Source organism: Antechinus flavipes, chromosome 3 (genome assembly GCF_016432865.1).
Source record: "Antechinus flavipes isolate AdamAnt ecotype Samford, QLD, Australia chromosome 3, AdamAnt_v2, whole genome shotgun sequence".
Taxonomy (NCBI): Eukaryota; Metazoa; Chordata; class Mammalia; order Dasyuromorphia; family Dasyuridae; genus Antechinus; species Antechinus flavipes.
In genome coordinates this window covers 173587490-173609130 of record NC_067400.1, presented here as the reverse complement: position 1 = coordinate 173609130, position 21641 = coordinate 173587490, and the positions used below count along the sequence as shown (strand labels likewise).

Below are 21641 nucleotides of genomic sequence, written 5' to 3'. Positions count from 1 at the left end.
CCGGGTTATTTATACCTGCTGAATCCAATTCTCCCTATGCAACAAGAGAACTGTTTGGTTCTGCAAACATATATTGTATCTAGGATATACTGCAACATATCCAACATATAAAGGACTGCTTGCCATCTAGGGGAGGGGGTGGAGGGAGGGAGGGGGAAAAAAAATCGGAAAAGAAACGAGTGCAAGGAATAATGTTGTCAATATAAAGTAATCATTAAATAAAAAATAAAAATTTAAAAAAAAAAAGAAATCTTTCTTTCCCCTGTTCCTCCTTCCTGTTATTGAGGAGACAGACACTGAGCTATAGTTTGAAGATTCCTACTATATGCATTATTACCTTGGGATTTACAAAGTATCAGGGGGGCACTTCCAACTCAATTTAACAAGTATTCTTAAATATCTACTTTTTGCCAAGTTCTGGAGGATACAAATAATAATAAGTCAACTATTTACATAGTGCTTTAAGTTTTTCAGAGCATTGCATTTATGTATGTGCAAGAATATAAATATATACATATTTATTTCCACTAAAAAAAAAAAAAAAAGAAGTAGCAAGTTTCAAGGTGTCAGAAAGGCAAGCACTCAATGTCTCAAAATGAATTCTAGAGCAGCAAAACCAACAAAAAGACCCAATGAAATAATTTTCCAGCCCAAGAAATCTTAGAAGAGCAACAGGAGAGGTTTGACTTATTGGGGCAAGAATGCAATGCAGTCCAACACAGGAGGAGTTCCAAAAACCACTAGCAGATCAAGCCCCAGAAAACCAGCAAAGGCTGTGGAACAACTGAATGGGCAGGGGCAGCTTCCAGAGTTCTCAGGTCACATATAGTAAGGGGATTAAAATACTGGTTAGAAGGAGATTACAGGGACCATATACTTTGCTGGCGATGGGTACAGGACTGCTGTAATGCCCATTCGGGATCCAGATCAGGATGAGGATGAGCACTAGCATACTATGGCTTGAAGCTGAAAAATAGAGACCAAGTCCCAATTGTGGAAAAAATGGTTGATCACAGAACAAAGCACAGGCCAGGAAAGCAATAACCACACCTCACATACATCATACCATCTTTGAAAGAACAACTTACTGATTCTCAGAATTAGCTCTAAAAATAACAGTGTGAAAAACATGAAGTTTGGGACAATGCCTCCTCTATTCCAGGAGCAGAGTCCCAAGACTGGATAAATGAGTAAACAACAAAAAAAGAACCTGATCTTAGAAAGTTACTATGGAGACAGAGAAAAGATCAACACACAAACTTAGAAGACACCAATATCAAAATAGTTACAAACAAAGCCTCAAAGAAAAATGTGAACTGCACACATTAAATGGGAGGGAGAATATATTAAATGAAAAAGATAACTTTTTAAGCTACAAAAAATTTAACCTAATGAAAAGATCAGAGCCAAACCAAAAATCTGATTTTCATATATAACACTCAAGAAAAATACAAAAAAGTAAAAGAAAAGAGAAATTATAAGAGACTCAATGAGGTTAAACTGTTTACATTCCTGCATGGGGGGGCATGATACTAATAACTCAAAGGCATATACACAAAGGGCACAGATATGAGTTGACTATTATGGGATGTTAGCACCCCCCCCCCCAAAAAAAAAAAAGCAAAATAAATGCTGAGAAAGAGAAGTGCACATGGAGAAGAGGGAAGGGAGAAGTAGAATGGGATAAATTTTCTTACATAAAAGCAGCATATAAAAGAGCCCTTATAGTGGAGGGAAAGATAGAGGGAATGGAAGGGGGTTGGTGGGCAATACTAGAATCTTATTCACTAGCTGAAAGAGACAATACCATAGACTTAGTGAAGTAGGAAGAGAGAGGGCTAAAATAAAGGAGCACTTATAGAAAGGAGGGAAAATTCAGGGAGGCAGTGGTCAGAAACAAACTCCTTTTATCCTATCCTTTTTCACAAGTGTTTTGCTGGCAGGAAAGATAGAGGGAATGAGGAGGGTGATGGTTGGTAATATGTGAATCTTACTCAAAAGGGAAGAAGGGAAATATATAAGTAATGATAATTACTGTGAATGGGAATAAGATGATCTCACCTATAAAACAGAGATAGAAAGCGGATTGAAAACCAGAATCTTACAATAATGTTCTTTACAAGAAATACATTTGATGCATAGAAACACATGAAGAGTAAAAGTAGGAGGCCAGAGCACAATTTAATATGTTTCAAATACAGTTTAAAAAAAAAAAAGCATGGATAGCAATGATCTCAGACAAAGCAAAAACAAAAATAGACCCAATTAAAAGAGATGAGAAAGAAAACTTTATCTTGCTAAAAGGTACCACAAACAATGAGGTAGCATTATTACGAAACATATATTACCAATGATACTATAGCATCCAAATCCTTAAAGGATATAAAGGAAAAGTTACATGAGTTACAAGAGGAAATAGTATAAGTATACTTTTCCCTCTCAGAACTAGACAAATCTAACAACAACAATAAAATAACAAGAAAGAAGTTAATAGAATTTTAGAAAGGTTAGATATGATATAGGCTTCTGGAGAAAGCTGAATGGGAACAGAAAGGACTATACCTTTTTCTTGTGGTACATGGCAGATACACAAAAGCAGACAATGTATTAAGGCATGAAAAGTTCCTAACCAAATGCAGAAAAAGCAGAAATATTAAATGCATCCTTTGCAGATTATAATACAATAAAAATTACATTCAATAAAAGGCAGTAGAAAGAGAGATAAAAAATTACTTAGAAACTGAATAATCTAATCCTATAGAATGTGGGTCAAAGAGCAAATAAAAACAATCATTAATTTCATTAAAGAGAATGACAAAATGAGACATGTCAAAATTTATCTGATGCAGCCAAAGTGGTACTTAGAAGAAAATTTATATCTCTGAACACATACATCAATAAAATAGAAAAAGAGCAGTTCAATAAATTGGGGATGCAATTAAAAAATTTAGAAAACAAAACTATCAAAACAAAGTGGACATTCTGAAAAATCAAAGGAAAGATTAATAAAATTGAAAGTAAGAAAATCATTGAACCAATACATAAAACTTAGATGTTTTTTATTGGGAGAGGGAAGAACCACAATAAAATAGATAATCCACTGGTTAATTAGATTTTTGTAAAGGGGAAAACCAAATAACCAGTATCAAAAGTGAAAAGGTGAACTTACAAACAATATAGATGAAACTAAGATGATGATGGTATACTTGAAGATTCCTAGAGAATCAACTACAAAACTAATTGAAAAATTAACATTAGCAAATCTGCAGAATTCAGAGCTATTTTGCCCTAATATTTGGCAACAAATTTAACAATTTAAATGAAATGGATGAATGTTTACAAAAATATAGATTTGCCCAGATTAAGAGGAAAACAGAATACTTAAATAACTCCTTCTTTAAAAAAAAACAACTGAACAAGCCACAAATGAACTACCTTGGAAAAAAATCTCAGGACCTAGATTCATAAGTGAACTCTACCAAATATGTAAAGAAAATTAATTCTAGTATCACATAAACTATTTGGAAAAACAGACAAGGAGGGAATCTACAATATAAATACAGTGCAGATATGTAACCTGGGGAGAGCAAAAACAGAGATAGAAAAATATGGGCCAATTTCCCTAACAAATATTGATCCAAAAAAATTTTAATTACTTTTAAATAAAATAGCAAGGAAATTACAATAATATATCACAAAGATCATACAATAGGACCAGGTAGAATTTATACCAGAAATGCAAGGCTGCTTCAGTAAGTATCAGCATAATTGAACATATCAATAATAAAACCAACAGAAATCAATTATTATCCCAAAAGTTGCAGAAAAAGCTTTTGACAAAATACAACTTATTTCTATTAAAAACACTAGAAAGCACAGAAATAAATGGAGCTTTCCTGAAAATTACAAATAATACTTATCTAAAAACCATCAGTTAGCATTATTTGTAGCAAGGATAAGCTAGTAGCCCTCACAATAAGATCAGGAGACAAGAAAGGATGCCTATCAGAACTACTATTACTCAGTATTGTAATAGAAATAAGAAAAGAAAAAGAAGTAGAATTACAATTCCCAATAAGGAAACAAAACTATCACTATTTCTAGAAGATATTATGTATGGTATACTTGAAAACTTCTAGAGAATCAATTGAAAAATTAACTGAAATAATTAGGGTTAACAAGGCTGCTGGACTTAAATCCAGATCATCATTTCTACATGTTACCAACAAAGTCCAACAGCAAGAGACAAAAAGAGACCTTTCTTTTAAAGTAACTGAAGAAAATTTAAAACACTTGGGAGTTTACCTCCCAAGAAAAATCCAGAAACTATATGAACACAATTACAAAAGTTTTCATATCAATAGTCACATCTGAACAACTGGAAAAATATTAACTCCTCAGGAGTAGACCAAGCCAATATAATAAAAATAACAATTCTACCTAAATTAATTTACTCACTCAAAACCATACTAAACTACCAAAAATTATTTTTATAGAGCTTGAAAAAAAATTATTTGGAAGGACAAAAGGTCAAAAACATCCAAAAAAATCAATAAAAAAAGGATGAATGAAGATGCCTTAGCTATAACAGATCTCAAAATGACTTACAAAGTAGTAATCACCATATAATCTAGTATTGGCTAAGAGAGTGGTACACAAGGTAGACTAGACTGGGTACACAGAATACAGAAAGTAATGATCACAGTAATCTGGTATTTGATAAACCTAAAGATCCCAGCTTTTGTGACAAGAATTCATTATTTGACAAAAAACAGTGCTGGGAAAACTAGAATGCAATTTTTAAAGAAACCATAAACTAATTAGGGGAGTATGGAATAGTGTGTCAGTCAGATCTATGGATAAGGGAAGAATTTATGACTAAAAAAGAGAAAGCTTTACAGAATATAAAGTAGATAACTGATTCCATTAAATTAAAAATTGATTTTGTACAAGCAAAATCAATACAGCCAAGATTATAAGGAAAGCAGAAAATGGGAGGGAACATTTTATAGCAATTTTCTCTGATAAAGATCTCATTTCTCAATCTATAGAGAGCTGAATCAAATTCATAAGAATAAATCATTCCCCCATTGATAAATGGTCAAAGAACATAAATAGGCAGTTATCATAAGAATTCAAAATATCTAGTTATTTGCAAAAATGCTCTAAATCACTGTTGATTAGAGAAATGCAAATTAAAGTAACTATAAGGTGTCATCTCACAACTGTAAGACTAGCTAATATGACAAAAAAGGAAAATCATAAATATGAGAAAACTGGGACACTGGTATACTCTTGGTGAAATTGTGCATTTATCCAACCATTATGACGGGCATTTTAGAATTATGTCCAAAGGGCAAACCCTTTCATCGAGCAATGCCACTACTAGGTCTGTATCCTAAAGAGACTGAAGAAAAAAAAAAAAGAAAGAAAGAAAAAGGACCTATATGTACAAAAATATTTATAGCAGTTCTTTTTGTGGTGACAAAGAATTGGAAATTGAGAAGATGCTTATCAATTGGAGAATGGCTAAACAAGCTGTGGTACATGATTGGGATGGAATACAATTGTGCTATAAGAACTGAGGAGTTACGAAAAACCTGGAGAGAATTAACTGATACGAAATGAGTGAGCAAAACCAAAGAAACACTGTATGCAATAACAGCAATGTTATAAGAGAATCAATTATGAATAACTCAGTTTCCTCAGCAATACAATAATCTAAAACAATTTCAAAGGACTAGGATGACAAATTCTACCTACCTCTAGAGAAAGAACAGAATTTGAATGCAGATCAAACAATACAATTTATTACTTTATTTATTTCCAGGGTTTTGTTTTTTTTTTGGCCTGTATTTTTTATTTTATTTTATATTTTAATAAAATGATTAATATAGAAATATATTTTATATGACTGTACATGTATATCCTATATAAAATTGCTTGCCATGTCAGAGAGAGAAAAGGAGAGAATTTGGAGCTCAAAATTTTAAAAAACAAATGTTAAAAATTGTTTTTACATGTAATTAGAAAAAAGTTAAGTATTAGTATCAGTATTCCCACCTCTGTACGGGAAGGTCAATTTCACTGATTGGGAATAAGAGACAGTTAAACCCTCGTTATACCATTCATACTAGTCCCTATTTAAGAGACAAGTGATTATGCTACCTTTGCATGGTCAGGATACCACAGCCATAAAGTTGTAACTCACCAGGCAGGCAGCGCCTCTAATACTGTAAATGCTAGAGGTGATGTTTTTGGTAAACACGCGGGGTTTTTGTTTGCCGGGTTCCTTTTATGCCTTTTAATCTTTCCTTTAAATGCATGCCTGAGTTGGGTTAACAATATATGTAATAGAATGCTAGTGTGTGGGTATGGCTATTTGTTTGGTTAAGTAGTAGTGGTTGTTCCAAGCTGAGTTTAACATTTATGCAATGTTACAGAGAACATTCCTGCACAGATATAGGTGAAACTAAGATGATTTGACATTCCTTTTTTTTTTTTTTTTTTTGACATTTTTTGAAATTTCTGGTCTTTAACTCCCTATGCTGAAACGCAATTTACTACAGACACATTAACAATTTTTTTTTATTTTCCAATGCTAAATTATTACATAATTTTCTTCAGTTTTCTTTGTTATACTTCTTGCTACCAGAACACTCTGTTACTGGGGGGTTTGTTTGTATGACCAAATTTCAGGATTTCAAGAAATCTTGTGATTTTAAAAGATTAATATAGCTTGCTTAAATTGTAATTTTCTCTTCCCTCCCCTAATAAAAGTCTTATGCAACTTTAATTACCATTTTAGTTTAAAAATAAAGTTCTTACCATTTGCTTTATTCAGTTCCACAAGAGTCCCTATATGCACAGGTAAACAATTTGCATGGAAAGGATCTTTTTCCATTACTCTGAAAGTCAAAGTACTATGTATTACTATTCTAGAAGCAGAATAAAATACTCATTCTAACAAATTATCATTAATACATGAAGTCATACTAGGGTGACTATATTTATTTGTAATTTAAGTCTAGTTCAAACAATCACTAAATGATTTATCCCAAGTAGAACAAATATAGGAAAACCAAATAGAGGAAAATATTAAAGAAATATGAACTAATCAGTAGGATTAAAGTTGAAAAAAATAACTACTAGTAATATTTAAAGAGTCTTTTAATGTGCAACAAGTTAAACATTGACCTAATCTAAACTTGATCTAATCTAAGATTTGAAGAAACAGCTTCATCTTTGGATTTATTCTTTCATATCTCAGGAGAATACTGTGTAATGAAGGTTAACTGAATAATAACCAAATGAGAAAACACCAAAGAAAGGGCCTTAAATAACAGATGGCTGTAGATACTTACACTGAAGTCAGCTTGTAGCACATTTTAAAATCACAGTTATAATAATGTCTTTCTGCCAAAGATACTACCACATCCAGATTGTCCTGCAGACCATCTACAGATTCAGGAATGGCAGTTTCACTAGGCTTATTATACTGAAACATAGAAAATATTTTAATATAAATTGAGAATATGATAAAATCAAACTGGTCAAGTTTTTAAAGTATTTATCTAGGGACATTCGGGTCCCTAGAAATTTGTATACTTCATTTCAGAAAGGGTAAAAGATACCAAGCAAAATATACCAATTTCACATTAAAACAAATAATGAAACACGGTACAAAGTTTCTGAGGTCCCTTTCAATTTGCAGATTCCATATTTTCAATAAAACTCTTTTGGAGCAATAATTTTTCTACTTTAATCAAAAGGACAAAGGAGTGGGTAAATAGAACAAGCATTTATTAACTGCTTACTATGCACCAGAATATATCAGAAACTTTAAAAACATTTCATTTCATCCTCACCACAATTCTGAGGGGTAGATGCTATTGTTATCCTTATTTTATAAGTGAGGAAACTGAGGCAGATAAGAGATTAAATGATTTATAGGATTATAAAACTAAAAAGTATCTGAAGTCATATTTGAGTCTTTCTGACTCCAAATCTAGTCATCTTTCCAGTGAGCCACCTCACTACCTCAAAAACTCTTTGGCCTTCATATTTCCATTTACAGAGATATATTAAAGTTGTTTTGTTCTTTGGTTGGAACATTTTTATTTCAGATATTCAAAACATAGTCTGTAATGAGCACTATTATTGATAAGAACATGACCTTGTAAAGTATACCCATATAGCATTTGTTATTCATAAAACAATTCAGACAAATAATAGTTATAGTAACACAAATTCAATAGAAAGCCAACAGAAAAGAGGAAAGGATGTTATAAATATTAGACTAGAGAGCCTATTATTACTCACTTGTTTGGAGGTTAATGATAGGATAAACGTAGTGATCACAGCATGCAGTTTTTTCTTACCATGTGCAGACAATATTTTCCAGAATGAGAAAACTCAGAGACTCAAAAATTTCTCTCAAAAATGAAAATATAATTTTCCAGGATTGAAGAATTGAAAATTTATACCTTCCACATAATATCACTAACTAAAAAACATGGTGAACATTGAGTGCAGATATTTTGAAGCTGCATTCACTTTTTTTTTAGCCTAAAAATATATTATGTAGCCTTGAGGAAGTAATAACCTCTTTTGGGTTCAATTTTCTCATATATAAAATGAAAGCATTTGATTAATGATCAATAAGTTCTTTTTAATTGTAATATTCTATGATTTTAGTTAATTATTCCTTCCATGCAATAAGCAACCTCTTAAATACCTGAAAGTGATGCAGCATTCAAAATACTTTATATTAATTTCCCATCATAATTTACACACAATAAAAATGTAGCATTATGTCATTTTAACAGTTTGCTAAGAGATAAAGAAGAGATAATTATTTAAAGAAAATAAATATTAAGTCCGAGATCTAGCTTTCAAGGACAAGCACTGAAACTGATTTTAGTTTTAAAATATCTATGTTTAGACCAACAGAGTACCTTTTAGAGTTTTGAATTATAATTTCATTTTTAATAAATGGATTAAAATATGATTTCCCAAATATCAAGACAAATTTCCTTACTATCTTCATTTCCATAATTTAACCATGAATAGAATGCATGCTTAGAGTTGAAGAATTATTATTATTATTATTATTCCATGCTTAGACTCAAACAAAACAGAGGAGTGCAATTCTCCTGGACAAGGGGAAGGCAGAATGAAAGGCATGAAAATTAACTGTTACTTACTTTCTTTAACTTATTCTCAAAAAGAAAACGCAGCAATTCTTGTTCTTCTGTGCATTGCTTGCCAAGAGGTAGGGATTCAAGTAGCTCTTTTTCTATGAAAAAAATTTTAATGTGAAGATTAAAATATTGATGAAAAAAAATATATAGCCATCAGAAAATGTTTCTTACAATTTTTGCTCTAAATAATGAATCACTCAAAAGGGGAGTCAATAGATACTGGGAATAAAAATAGAAATAGGCACCAAGATATATTGGACCATTCCCCACCTCGCAGAAAAGTGCAAGGACCAATTTTCCCAGCCCCCAGAATGATTCAGTTTCCTTTCTCTAGGTATGACAAAAGTAAGGAAATTAAATACTACCATTTTCTTTTATACTGAGCTCCAGCTCTCTCAAAAAAGAATTGTTTTCTCATCTGTAAAATGAAGAAATTGGACTAGATGAGGTCCTTCTAGCTCTACATTTATGAATTCTTTCAACTCACATCAAAATATCTCTGTTGATACTATTTTATTGATTGCTCTTTGGAGAATGGCCATATATATTTATATTAGTACTGTAAAATTACAAGACTTCAAATTCACTGATTCATTTACTTCTCAAGGAGATGAGGGTTGAGGAGGTGACAGGGAGGAAGTTGAATTATGTTAGCAAGGAGTAGGGATACTACTTTTTCTGAGATAGGAGGGAAGGACGACAGAATAGGTAATGATACTAAGAAGTTTTGAAAAGGGGAATTTAAAAAGTTTCCATTAATTGGCCAAAATCTTCTAATATTCACTAGAAATAGGTAGATTAAGATTTGTCCTCATTTCACAAATAGGTAAACTGAGTCTCAAGAGAGCTACTTTGTCTAAGGTCAAACAGTAAATGATGTAAACTAAGACCTGAATCCAGATCACACTCCTATTCTGGGATTTTTTCTCTATATTATGTCATCTATATATATCCCAATAGTTAAGTTGTTTAATCTTATCAAGTCTTTCCACGATTTTGTGGATTTAAAATAAAAACATTTTTTAAAAAATTCAGCTAAATACACTGAATACAAATTCTATAGTTTTAATTTTCCATATGTAAAAGGGAATAAAAATGCCTTAGTTTCCAAACCTTCTTGTGCTGTCAGCATGTGGTGTGATGTTAAAAGATCAAATGCTTCAAAGCAGTAGACATCAAGCTTCAAGGCTTCTTTGTAGCTATAAGTTGCTAAGGTTCGATTATCTAGAGCATCATAGATCTTTCCTCGCAAAAGGCAAATAGAACTTTTAATCTGGTGGGAAAACGACACATTAGAGCCTGAGTAAATGCCTGAAAAGTATTTTACATCTAATGGAATTTCTTTCTAACTGATTAACTATAGTGTAGTAGAAATAAGAAAACAAAAGCTAAGAAGTTTCTTTAGATGAACCTTAATATGTTTATCAATTTTGAGAATCTTCATTTATACTCAATGCTCTAAGTAAAGAATATGCTAGTAATGTTTTTGTTCCTATAAAACTAATAAAAACAATTCTTTGCATTATAACAAATGGGCAACATACTTCAAAGATGATGAATGAGGCTTTGGCAATGGGATTGAGCTTATTACAAAGGCAAAGTGACCCGATTTATACAAAAGCCCATTAAAAGTGCACTTTAAAAATTATCATGGAGATAATTTTATTCTGACAGATAACAGAAGGACCTACCGCAAATGGATTTTGCCCAATTCAGCAGTGAATATACTATAAGTAGAATGGCACATATGAAAATGAAAGTGGAAAGAGTAGAAAGAAATTTGAACTAAAGGTGACATAATTCATGTTCATTTTTAAAGGCCATCTCAAAGAAACGAAAATTTTTAAAGAATGGGAAAATAAATCAAGTGTTACCAAAAACAAAAAAGGTAATATTAAGTTTACCTGCAACTACGGACCCACGCGTCTATTTTCTCATCTTTTTAAAATCTTTATGCTACTGGCCCAAATGAGCCAGTCAGGTGCAATGATTTCACTTTCAAACTTCTCTCACATCTTTCTTTCTTTTTATTTATACCATACCTACTCTTGCTTGGACTACTAAAAGATAGTCTAATTTTTTTACTTTGCATCTAGTATTTCCCTTTTCTAATCTATTCTTTATACAACTAAGCTTTCAACTTGCTATTTCCAAAGCACAGGTCATGTTATTCTTCCACTGAAGAAGCTTCAGAGACTGCTCTTTGCATTTACCCCAAGGATTCTTAACCTGGGCTTCACAGTTCCCAAAGGATCTTCAAAGCATCTGTTAACCTTGAATAATAAAAAATTTATATCTTAATTTTCGCTAATCTCCAACTAGAATTTGGCATTTCCTTCAGTTATTAATTTTTAGAGAAAACATTATTCTGAGAAGTCTATGACATAAAAAGTGTTATTATTAACTCCTATTCTAAGATAAAATATGCAGTCTTTTGTTTGGCATTTAAAGTCTATTACAATCATGTTCCAATCTTTTTCCAGATGGAAATGATCCAATGACCAAATCATAATACCAACTCATATAGTTGTATAGGAATTTAGAAAGAGAGAATAAAATAGATTCAGAATTGACTAATAGATTTTGCTGGACTGAATTGGGGAAATTACTCAATCTTTTTAACAGCAATATTTTATGCTACTAAGACCATAAACTACAAATCAAGAGGATTTTGCAAAATACGAGTTTTTTAGAGAAATTTTAATTGCAAGTAATTTAAATAACAGATGCACATTTGGGGTAAGCTGCAGAATATTGACAATAATAACTAGGTGAAAAATAATTTAAAATAACATAAAAATAACAACAGCATTAAGGACATAAATGACTAGAAAAGAGCTATGTCTAAGAGTGAGGAATAACAGGGAGAAAGAGAATCGAGTCTTGATCTGGTGTCCATGAAATAATGAAAAACTCAAAATAAATCTTCTAATCTATTAATAGGCCATCTATGGAAGATTCGCAGAAAAAACACAAATAAGAAATGTATAGGATGAAAGGTGTGGATGTGTTATAATCTGAACAGAGAAGTTTTGATGTAAATGAGACTATAAATCTGCTGAAGTATATATAATTAGATGAAAAAAAAGCTAAATCTGGAGTAAAGAGATCTGGATTCAAATTTGACTCTGTGTGACCATAGGCAAGTTAATCTGTCTGAACTTTAGTTTCTTTAACCAAAAAATGAGGACACTAATACATCATTTACCTTGTAGTGTTGTAAATAAATGGCATTTAAATTATTATTAACTATTAAGCAAGAAAATGTAAGTCACAGGCAACAAGATTAAACAAAATATGCTGGGAAGGCAATAAGATGAATCTAAACATATATTAATAACACTTTAATATGCCTGCTAGACACAAAAGCATTCTATTATCCTGGAGTTCTTAGAAAGGAAAAAAAGGAAAAACAGAAGTAGTAAGTAAAGTAGGTAATAGAAAATACAACAGCTATATTAATTTGCTTATAACTATATGAAAGAAGCAATTTAGTTTTGTAATATGGCATACATAACATTTTTTCATAGTATTCCTATGACATATTAATATTTTCTCTAATAAAAAGATCATTGGAAAAAAAAATCCACCAAACCATTACTTACTGAAGATTGGGACATTTCCCAGTCATTAGAAGGTTCTTTTAGCCCACTTTCATCTTTCAAGTATTTTTCAAATAATCTTTTGTTAATTGGTTCTTCCATATCAAGAATATCAAGAGCTTGCTGGTGTTCCTTTGCAGCATACTATATAGAAAATTGAAATTGCAAAAAGTTTAATTAAGAGTGACTGTTAAAGCCCCAATACATATTTTTCTAAATTTTAAAAGGGCAAATTTAAATTTTCCTAAGAACAATTTTTTCAAACATATACCAACTTTTTGAAATTAATGGGAAGATAAAGTGCAATGTGGCACCATATTAATAAAAGTACTCAACAATAAACTAATATTAAGAAAATAATTATATGAACATTGATATAACAATATTATAATGACTTGCTAAATCTCATCACTGAAATTGTTACAATATGGGGTGGAGAGAAAGGGCAGGTATTAGAGAAATAATACTACTGTTTAAACTTTTTTAAAATATGATTTTCTTTTAATTTAAAAAATATAATAAAACATACTTACATGACACCTAGCAGCAAGGTATCGACAGGCTTCATATAACTAGAAAAGAAATGAGTTTACAAAGCCATCAAAATAATTTGAAAATAATGATAGATATGGGAAATTTGAGCTGAGCTATCAGATTTCTTTCCTTCCCAGCTTTTTAAACATACTCACCAATTATAAAAAGCTGAAATGATTCAGTAATTTTTCTCTTTTTAATAAAAAGTGTCAAGATTTATTAATTGCCAGCAGTTAACAAATTTTAAGAGTACACTAATAGCTTCAAAGCCAGCTGGATATCTTCATTAGGTAGAGAATAATAAATAACAAAAGTCTGTTTTTGACTTTTCCAACAGTACCACTATTCAAAATATATACTGGAAATAAAGGAGGTACCCACTGACTGATATTGTGGTAAATTGTGATATGAATGTAATGGAATGAATATAAACAATTAAAAGAAATATGGGAAGGCTGTTATGAATTGAGGGAGAATGAAATAGAACCAAGAAATAATATAACGTCTACAAAATAAACAATAGGCGTAATAAAACCAAAATTCATCCTATGGAACTATAATAACCAAGCTTGTCTTTGTAAAAGAGGTGAAAAAAATGTATCTTACTTCTTTCATTGAAGTAGTAGAGAACTATCTATATCTTGTCACAGACCCAGATAGCTCAGAAGGAGAGAGTGAGGTCAATGACTATGCACAGTTCTATCTCACTTAAGTCCAATTTACTTGCAAGTCATGGTAATCATCTTTCCATCTTTTCTTCCTTCCCTCCCTCCTCTCCCTTGGTTCATCTGCAGAGGTCCTCAAACTACGGCCTGTGGGCCAGATGCAGCAGCTGAGGATGTTTATCCCCCTCACCCAGGGTTATGAAGTTTCTTTATTTAAAGGCCCACAAAACAAAGATTTTGTTTTTTACTATAATCCGGTCCTCCAACAGTCTAAGGGACAGTGAACTGGACCCTATTTAAAAAGTTTGAGGACCCCTAAGTATTACATTCTTATCTGTAGGTGCTCTGCTCAAAGGAATACAAATTTTGATCACGGAAACTTTGTAAGATATATTGGATATATATTAGATTTCTTTTCTAAGGACTATACTTTAACCCCAAATTACTCTGGCTCTCACTGATTGACTAAAAATAAGTCCCAACCCAACCTACTTAGGTCATTTTTTGGCTTCTGATGGCTGAGAGTGAATGTAAAATAGCAACTGTTTCTGTTTTGGTCAGAAATCCTAAGGGTCTTTCTCTCCCAGATTAATTTTTCCCCCCTAAAAGTTCTCTTTCTTTTTAAAAAAAATGTATTTTTCTTTTTAGATTATACATGTACATTCCTGTTTAACATTTCCACGAGTCATATTGAGAGAGAAAAATCCAAATAAAAGGGAAACATTATGAGGAAAAAAAAATGAGGAAAATCATGCAAGTTGATCCACATTCAGTCTCCATGGTTCTCATGTGAATGGTGTTTTCCATTCAAGTTTACTGAGACTGAATCACTGAATTGCTGAGAACACCCACGCCTATCATAGTTGATCACGTAGAATTTTTTTTTTTAAGTAGTAGCAAAAGTCATTTTTTTTTTTTATCTAGTCTTAATCACTGATGGGGTGTTGCCTTAATCATACTGAGATCCCTTAACAACCTTAGTTTACTAAGGCCAAGATCTACCACTGCATTCAGGGCCATCTCCAATGGTCTGGATCAATATTTTGTCACTGTCTAACTAGCCCAGACCTAAAACTATATTATAAAGCAGCAGTCATCAAAACCATTTTGTACTAAGAAATAAAGTAGTCAATCAGTGGAATAGATTAGGTTCACAGGATAAAATAGTCAATGACTATAGTTGCTGAAGACCCTGCTTAAGTGTGGAACCTAGAAAGCCTGTAAAAAGTTAAAGGGAATTGCCACCAAAAGGAACCAGTCAGTTTTCCAAAGCCCTCTCCCTAAATTGTGAATCCCAGCCCCCACAGTGGCTAATCACAGCACATTTAAGAGACTAAAAGAATGATTTATTATACAATCTTTATCTTATTCTTTGAGCAGAGATGAAAGGCTCAAGTAAAAACTGACATAACCAGAGAGTCAGAGATATCCGTTTGGAGTTCATTTTTACTGATGCAGATGATGCTTGTGAAAAAATGTATGTTTTTCTGTAAACAATAATAACCACGGCTATGCTTAGAAAATATATATTCTGATAAGCATGGCAGAAACTAGGCACTGACCCACACTTAACACCATACACCAAGATAAGGTCAAAATGGGTTCATGACCTAGGCATAAAGAATGAGATGATAATTAAACTGGAAGAGCATAGGATAGTTTACCTCTCAGACCTGGGGAATTTATGAACAAAGAAGAACTAGAGATCATTACTGATCACAAAATAGAAAATTTTGATTATATCAAATTGAAAAGTTTTTGTACAAACAAAACTAATGCAGACGAGATTAGAAGGGAAGCAATAAACTGGGAAAACATTTTTACAGTCAAAGGTTCTAATAAAGGCCTCATTTCCAAAATATATAGAGAACTGACTCTAATTTATAAGAAATCAAACCATTCTCCAATTAATAAATGGTCAAAGGACATGAACAGACAATTCTCAGATGAAGAAATTGAAACTATTTCTAGCCACATGAAAAGATGCTCCAAGTCATTATTAATCAAAGAAATGCAAATTAAGACAACTCTGAGATACCACTACACACCTGTCAGATTGGCTAAAATATCAGAGAAAGATAATGAGGAATGTTGGAGGGGATGTGGGAAAACAGGGACACTAATACATTGTTGGTGGAATTGTAAATACATCCAGACATTCTGGAGAGCAATTTGGAACTATGCTCAAAAAGTTATCAAACTGTGCATACCCTTTGATCCAGCAGTGTTTCTATTGGGCTTATACCCCAAAGAAATCTTAAAGAAGGGAAAGGGACCTGTATATGCATGAATGTTTGTGGCAGGTCTCTTTGTAGTGGCCAGAAACAAGAAACTGAGTGGATGCTCATCAACTGGAGAATGGCTGAATAAATTGTGGTATATGAATATTATGGAATATTATTGTTCGGTAAGAAATGACCAACAGGATAATTTCAGAGAGGCTTGGAGAGACTTACATGAACTGATGCTGAGTGAAATGATCAGGACGAGGAGATCATTATATACTTCAACAATAATACTATATGACGATCAATTCTGATGGATGTGGCCATCTCCAGCAATGAGATGAACCAAATCAGTTCCAATAGAGCAGTAATGAATTGAACCAGCTATACCCAGTGAAAGAACTCTGGGAGATGACTATGAATCATTACACAGAATTCCCAATCCCTATATTTTTGTCCACCTGCATTTTTGATTTCCTTCACAGGCTAATAGTACACTATTTCAAAGTCCGATTCTTTTTGTACAGCAAAATAACTGTTAGGACATGTATACTTATATTGTATTTAATTTATACTTTAACATATTTAACATGTATTGGTCAACCTGCCATCGGAGGGAGGGAATGGGGGGAAGGAGGGGAAAAATTGGAACAAAAGGTTTGGCAATTGTCAATGCTGTAAAATTACTCATGCATATAACTTGTAAATAAAAAGCTATAATAAAAAATAAAATAAAAGGGGAAAAAAAGGAAAATATATATTCTAAATAGAGATGAAATTAATCAAAGGTAAGGTTAAGAGACTTTCACTGCAACTGCCTCAGTCTCCTGGTATCATTATCATCCTCTTACATGACACAATCTTTTCTACTGATCAGAATTAAATCCCAGCAGTCACTAGCAGGTGGCTCCTGTGACATAATAATCTAATGTTTGACAAACGCAAAGACTCCAGTTTTTGGGATCAGAACTCACTATTTGACAAAAACTGCTGGGAAATTGGAAATTAGTGTGGCAGAAACCAAGCAATGACACACATCTAACACCCTATACCAATATAAGGTTGAAACACGTTCATGATCTAGACATATATATTAGAACAAAGAATAGTTTACCTCTCAGATCTGTGGAGAAGGAAGGAATTTGTGGCCAAAGAAGAACTGGAGCTCATTATCAAACACAAAACAGATAATTTTGATTATATTAAACTAAAAAGCTTTTGCAAAACCAAAACCAATGCAGACAAGATTAGAAGGAAAGCAATAAACTGGAAAAATTTTTATATTCAAGGATTCTGATAAAGGACTTATCGCTAAAATTTTAAAGAAGTGACTCAAATTTATAAGAATTCAAGCCATTCTCCAATTGATAAGTGGTCAAAGGATATGGACACACAATTTTCAGATGCAGAAATTGAAACCATTTCTAATCAGATGAAAAGGTGATCCAAATCACTATTGATCAGAGAAATGCAAATTAAGACAATTCTGAGATACCATTAAACACCTCTCAGATTGGCTAAGATGGCAGGAAAAGATAATGATAAATCTTAGAGGAGAAGTGAGAAAACTGGGACTTTTGATACACTGTTAGTGGAATTGTGAAGGGATCCAGCCATTCTGGAGAGCAATTTGGAACTATGCCTAGAGAGCTATCAAAATGTGCATTGACCCAGCAGTGTTTCTACTGGGCTTATATCTCAAAGAGATAATAAGGAGGGAAAGGGACCCACATGTGCAAAAATGTTTATGGCAGCCCTTTTTGTAGTGTCAAGAAACTGGAAACTGAATGGATGCCCATCAACTGGAGAATAGCTGAATAATTTATGGTATGTGAATGTTATGGAATATTATTGTTCTATAAGAAAAATCAGCAGGATGATTTCAGAGAGGCCTGGAGAGACTTATATGAACTGATGCTGAGTGAAATGAGCAGAATTAAGAAATCAATGTACATGGCAACAATAAGATTATACTGTGATTAATTCTGATGGATGTGGCTCTTTTCAACAATGAGATGATTGAGGCCAATTCCAATGATCTTGTGATGAAGAGAGCCATCTATACCCAGAGAGAGGTTTATGGGAACTGAATATGGATTACAACATAACATTTTCACTATTTTTGTTGTTGTTTGCTTGCATTTTGTTTTCTTTCTCACTTTTTTCCTTTTTGATCTGATTTTTTTTTTGTTTGTGCAGCAAGCTAATTGAATAAATATGTATACATATATTGGATTTAACATATTTTTAACATGTTTAACATATACTAGATTACTTGCCTTCTAGAGGAGAGGGTATGGGGAAAAGAAGGAAAATTTGGAACACAAGGCTTTGCAAAGGTGAATGTTGAAAAATTATCCAGGCATTTGTTTTGAAAATAAAAAGCTTGAATTTTTAAAAAAAATGTATTTTGTCATTGGACCCAGATGGCTACAGAAGAAAGAGGCTGCTGACTTTGTACAGTCCTTCCTCACTTAAATCCAATTCATCTGCATGTCATGGTATCACCTGATGACATGGTCCTCTTGGAGAATGAAGGACAAACAAAGGGACTATCAGTGTGTGCAATGTTTAATATACTCTTAGACACTGATATGTTAGATTTTGCTTAATTGTTTTTCCTTCTTTATTGTTGCAAGAGTAGGCTGGGAGAGGGAAGAATACAGTTTTTTTCCAGAAATTATTATGATGTAAAAACAAGAAGCATCGATAAAACTTGAAAGATCAAATTGGAAATATTAGTTTGTGAAAAATATTACAAAACTTAAAATCTTACCTTGTCTAGCTTACGTGAGCGAAGGGCATGTGCTGCCCTGTGATATTGAGCAGTAAGATAAAGACACTGGGCCAACCAATAAATGTCTTGTGGTTCCTCTAAAAAAAGCAAAAAATATTACACACACTAGTAGGGACCCAAATTATAGTAGAAATCTATACGATAAATGGTATTGAATAAAAGATAATAGTTGTCACTTACCATGAGACAAGGAGGCTACTTTGTCTGCCCAAAATAGAGCACTTTGATATTGTTGCTACAAAGTAAGTAGAAATCATGTTATTTCAAGAACTCTGTTCATAGAAACTTCATTGTCCTTAAAAGACAAAATTCAGGATAAAATGGATTTGTCATGAACATCCTCTAAAGATGATTTACTATGGTACCAAAAATATATTTTAAGATACCTCCAAGACAATTAAGTTATGATAAGCTTTTAAAAAGAATAAGGCTGTAGTGTTTAGTCTTTTAACTTTAGAATTATATTCAAATTATGAGCATTTGCTAAACTTCAGTGATCAAATAAGACAGGTATAAATTCATGTACAGTATTTGGGAAATACAAAATGAAAATGGCAGTACAAAGTCACAAGAGGGTTAAAAAAGTAGCATCGATGGTACGTTTTATTCCCAATTCTGTATCTATTTCTGTGTTTTTTTTACCTGGTTGTCACTATTCCATTTCAGTTTCTCTTGATGAAAGCTAGAAATTGAGCTGTTCAACTACCACTTGAGGATTATGATGGGATAATTCTAAAATATATTTTTTCAAGAGTTAAAAATGTTAGACAAAAATATATATGCCCTAAACAAGCTTTAAGCGGATACCATTTCACATCAGTTTGCTGGAATAAATTAAGAATGGTCTTCACTGCACTAGCATTTTTTATTTGCCTCTATAAGAAAAACAAGTGAAAACAAAGATTTATCAAAACAGGCTGGGATAAAAATATCTCAAAATAAATGCTATGGATTTGGGGATATCTATTGACATACAGTTTGTACTTTCTCCTTAAGACTTAACAGACAATGTGTTATGGAAATTTTAAATGCTGATGCAATGATTCTTTAAGACAGTAAGTTCATCCTTACAGAGTAAGATTTGATCTTTAGAGATTCACAGCTGTTAAGAGACTTTGGGAGCCACCTAGTTTAACCCCCTCATTTGACAGATGATACAATTGAGTACTGGAGAGATAAAAGTATCTTGTCCAAGATTACTGCAAATAACTGGAAGACTTGAATCCAGGTTGTCTGACTACAAATCCATTCTTCTTGTCGCCGCACATCTTTATCTATTAATTATTACTAGGCCAAATAAAAGAATACAGGGTGCTCCAATACCAAGAAACAGTCCTCTCGAATACAAATCCCTTGTATCTTTTATACCTAAATCAACTCCAGACTCCTAAGTCTCTTCTTAGAAATTACCCACAAAAACTTGTTCAGCATATGATTAGTTCAAGACTTTGAGGGGACTATAAAAACATCAAGACTGTCCTTTGAATGTAAACACCTGGGAAATAGGTGTTATTTTTGCCTTTCTTTGTATCCCCCAGTACTCAGTTTAGAGTTGGGCCCAGAGGTTGTACCTAATTGAGTTTGTTGACCAACTTCCGTTCTCCAAAACATTAGATAACTTAATGTCAAATTAAATAATAATTCAAGACAGGGCAGATTAGTATCTAATGGAAGAGACAGTGGGGCCGAGAGAGCTTCAGGCAGGGAAAGATCCTGCTTTTCCCAAGGCAAAACGGTTTCACTTGAACCCCAAGAAGCAGCAGCACTTGGGGCGTGGATAGGGGGAGAAGGACCAGAAATCTGGAGATATTTTTACCAGAAAAAAAAAAAACCAAGTGTCAGAGGATTCGGTTCAAGGGGTGAAGTCCACATCCCTTATAGACTCCACTCTCACGGCCTTTCCTCTCCCAGTTTTGGGGCCTAAACTTCTGCTTGGGCCTGACACTCGCCTGGCCGCGCACACAACAGGTTCCCCTACCGGGCTCAGGACCCCACTTTTCCGGGGCCGAGACTCGGAATAAGGTCTCGTGAGTAGCCCTCCTTAGAAAATGTTTCTACACACTCAAATCACACTCACACAGTCTCTCACACACCTGGTCTATGTACTGGCGTACGCGCTTCCGCAGCCGCTCCAAGTTCATCTTCTCGCGGGGACTGGGCCGGCGCCTGCGCGCCAGGGAGAGGTAGGGGAATGGGGGTGGAGGAAGAGGAAGAGGTGCGGGGAGTGCGGAATACGGGGGCCGGCGGGGAGAGGGGGCGGGGCGCAACCGATGAGAGAAGTGTGTCCTGCGTGTTGCCGCAGCCTCGCGCTGCCCTCTCGGGGTAAACGGATTCGCTGCCTCTGGGTCCCCTCAACTCTCTCCCACCCACCCCGGCCCCGGTCTCGGTCCCAGAAGGCTCTGGAACTTCCACGCGCTATCCGCAAGTCTCCAGCCGGCCGCCAGAGCCTTGCGGCTATACCCTACAGCCTGCCTCGGAGTGTAACGGGAAAAGGCGTCCCCCTCCTTGAAATAGAGTCCCCCGGGAAATGCAGCTCTGAACGATGGTTCCAAGACCTTCCCGACTACCCCACCACCGATCTGGAGGGGGAAGAGGTGGTGGCTAAGAACCGAAGA

At 33.6% G+C, this 21641-nt stretch overlaps 1 protein-coding gene across 1 annotated transcript in view; it reads right to left on the bottom strand.

The window, feature by feature from the left end:
• CDC16 (cell division cycle 16) overlaps positions 1-21203 on the bottom strand; it is a 61418-nt gene extending 40215 nt beyond the window's left edge. Inside the window, exons 1-9 of the mRNA XM_051984261.1 lie at positions 21120-21203; positions 19207-19261; positions 19006-19103; positions 13339-13377; positions 12809-12949; positions 10317-10476; positions 9207-9298; positions 7365-7498; positions 6829-6908 (exon numbers count right to left, since the gene is read on the bottom strand). Coding sequence (XP_051840221.1) covers positions 6829-6908; positions 7365-7498; positions 9207-9298; positions 10317-10476; positions 12809-12949; positions 13339-13377; positions 19006-19103; positions 19207-19261; positions 21120-21167 — 847 coding nt within the window. The 5' untranslated portion in view covers positions 21168-21203. The remainder of the gene's footprint in view (positions 1-6828; positions 6909-7364; positions 7499-9206; positions 9299-10316; positions 10477-12808; positions 12950-13338; positions 13378-19005; positions 19104-19206; positions 19262-21119) is intronic.
• Positions 21204-21641: the final 438 nt, after the last annotated feature.